This window comes from Limulus polyphemus, unplaced genomic scaffold (genome assembly GCF_000517525.1).
Source record: "Limulus polyphemus unplaced genomic scaffold, Limulus_polyphemus-2.1.2 Scaffold3651, whole genome shotgun sequence".
Classification (NCBI taxonomy): domain Eukaryota; kingdom Metazoa; phylum Arthropoda; class Merostomata; order Xiphosura; family Limulidae; genus Limulus; species Limulus polyphemus.
In genome coordinates, this window is record NW_013669261.1 from 61,230 (window position 1) to 64,426 (window position 3,197).

The 3,197-nt window shown below is 35.5% G+C and overlaps 1 protein-coding gene across 1 annotated transcript in view; it reads left to right on the plus strand.

Annotated features, from left to right (window-relative positions):
• LOC106469772 (protein bicaudal D-like) overlaps positions 1-442 on the plus strand; it is a 46,865-nt gene extending 46,423 nt beyond the window's left edge. Inside the window, exon 6 of the mRNA XM_022398331.1 lies at positions 413-442. Coding sequence (XP_022254039.1) covers positions 413-442 — 30 coding nt within the window. The remainder of the gene's footprint in view (positions 1-412) is intronic.
• The last annotated feature ends 2,755 nt before the right edge of the window (positions 443-3,197 follow it).

Below are 3,197 nucleotides of genomic sequence, written 5' to 3' on the forward strand. Positions count from 1 at the left end.
TAGCGAGGACTGTAGGAAGCCTAACACAGAGTAGCGAGGACTGTAGGAAGCCAACATCGAGTAGCGAGGACTGTAGAAAAATGATAAAGACTGATGAAGAAGAAACATTCATGAATACTGCAGGAAGCTGGCAAAGAGTAATGAAGACTGCAGAAATATGATAAAGACTAATGAAGACGATAATCTTCTTGAAGACTTCAGGAAAAAAATAAAGACTGGTGAAGAAAGAACACCTTCATAAATACTGACGAAGGCGATAAACCTGATGCCATTTCTGAGTAGAATCGTGCTACTAATAAATATAACAAACATAAACAGGTATGTGTAACATATGAGAAGGAGTAACAGTTTCATAGAGAGTGATTCTGGCGATTTCTCCTTGTTAAAAATACTAACAATTTTGCACTCATAGGTCATAGGTCAACATAATGAAGATACTTGAATGCATTTTTAAGGTACGTGACTACATATACCAGACTGTAAGTGTGAAATGGACAAGAAAAGCATTGCCACAAATCGGCTTTGCTATTGCGTAAATTAAAGAAAAGTCCAAGATGGACAGCTCATTAGAAAACATTTTCCTAATCTGACATTTAACTTAAGTTGTGCTAACAAAAGTTAAAAATAACATCAGAAGTACTTAATCCTATCAGTTTATTCTCCATACGTGCAAGTAAAGAGCTGCTCGAATCGGAGAGTGGTGTTTGTGTGTATTGCAAAACAAGCAATCAAACGACTGGTAACAAGGGCACCGACAGATAAAATAAAAATGACCTAAAAACCTGAGCCATTAATTCAGAGAACCCATATGTCAGTCAAGCCAACGATAAACAAGACTTTGTGTTTATATAACTACATTTTACTAAAATCAACCCACTATACACAGTTCCTGTTACACAACTTGCCACTCCGCTATCTCGAGAACAGGATAACGACGACTACCCCCTGTAAAACACGTTTTTCCGTCTGATGTTGAAGTACTGAAAGTAAACTGGTATAAAGGGTGAAGGCAATGCGACCGGCATGTTCTACTTCAAATTTAATAAAAAAAAAAAACAAGCAGGAAGTTATTACTTCATATAAATTATATATCGTTACTGATACAAGCTCATATCTCGGGGGTTACTGACAGAAAGTAATTATATAACACGTATAATTTATGAGTTGTTACCGTATATTTTATAGAATAATATTGTAGAAGAGATATCAAAACAATAGGTGCCAAAATTAGCTTCACAAACTACACGAGACAATGAAAATTTATTAACAATGAATGGTGAATTTTGCTTGAAGAGCTTGATGTAACGCATTAGTTATTTAAAGTCTGTATTACTTAATACTGAATGAAATAAAGATTCGATGTTAATTTAATCTATCTATTGGAGAGAGAGAATTGAGCTGTAAAGTACTGACACATTCACTTGCACTAAGTTGAACGCGTATTATATAACAGTAGTTCTACTTAAATCTCAGGTTGTATAATGTTCAGTTAAAATATAAATACATATATATATATATATATATGGCCTGATTGTAGGACACTCGACTCGCAATCTGTGGGTCGCGAGTTCTATATATATATATGGCCTGATTGTAGGACACTCGACTCGCAATCTGCGGGTCGCGAGTTCTAATCCCTTTATTCTCTGTTCTAATATGATGGTCCACTTTTTTGTTGAAAAAAATAGCCCAAGGGTTACGGTGGGTGGTGTTGACTAGCTGACTTCCCTCTAGTCTATTACTCGAAATTAAGATTGAGCAGATATCCCTTGAGTAGCTTTGCGAGGATTTCCAAAAACAAATAAACAAATCACACAAAGGAATTGAAACAAGAGTAAGGACTAAACATCAAACAAAAGTAAGGACCACACATCAAACAAGAGTAAGGACTAAACATCAAACAAAAGTAAGGACCACACATCAAACAAGAGTAAGGACCACACATCAAACAAGAGTAAGGACCACACATCAAACAAGAGTAAGGACCACACATTACTGTCTTATAAAATGTTTATCATTTTCGTCAAAACAAGGACAGATTTAATCAAATACTTCATCAGTTAACCCTATCTTCTCCGTTTAGCAATAGAAATGCCGTTAAAGACTACACCAGTTAACCCTATCTTCTCAGTTTAGCAATAGAAATGTCGGTAAAGACTTCATCAGTTAACCCTATCTTCTCAGTTTAGCAATAGAAATGCCGTTAAAGACTACACCAGTTAACCCTATCTTCTCCGTTTAGCAATAGAAATGTCGGTAAAGACTTCATCAGTTAACCCTATCTTCTCAGTTTAGCAATAGAAATACCGTTATGTGTCATTGATTTACATTTTCATAAAAATTCACGTACAGATATTCTTACGCACACACTTGTAATGTATTTTATAAAGCATACAAAGAAACACTCACGTCAATGAAATTGTAGAAAATTATCATCAAATTAAAAACATATTTAATCGGGTCTGTAACTAAAACAATGTTGTTTTCAAGCTTTAACAGTAAAATTAGTTGTTTTACTTCAAGAGCGCCACCGTGTATACAATACGTAATTCTGTATCCGACGGTGGCCAGAACGTTGTACGTATTCTTTTTTAAATAAATGTAGTTTTATCCATTTAAAGCTGTAGAGTTTTTAGTTAAAGGTGTGTATTCTGTACATCGCATTATTTGTTATTAAATTTAAATTTTATTATATTTTTATTATCGTATGTACGATTTTTCTTTAACGTTTCTATTTCGATGATTATAATAGAGCTATGACATTTATTAGACCACCAATTTTGAAACGGTTTTATACATAAAGTGATTATAAAATAATAAGAATCACTTAAAATGTTGTTCCTAAGACTAACTGGTTTTTTTTTTTTGAATAACATATCTGAGTAATTAAACAACGCAAACATTGAAAGGGGCCCGGCATGGCCAGGTGGTTAGGGCACTCGACTCACAATCTGAGGGTCGCGGGTTCGAATCCCCGTCACACCAAACATGCTCGCCCTTTCAGCCGTGGGGGCGTTATAATGTGACGGTCAATCCCACTATTCGTTGGTAAAATAGTAGCCGAAGAGTTGGCGGTGGGTGGTGGTGACTAGCTGCCTTCCCTCTAGTCTTACACTGCTAAATTAGGGACGGCTAGCGCAGATAGCCCTCGTGTAGCTTTGCGCGAAATTCAAAACAAACAAACAAACATTGCAAGT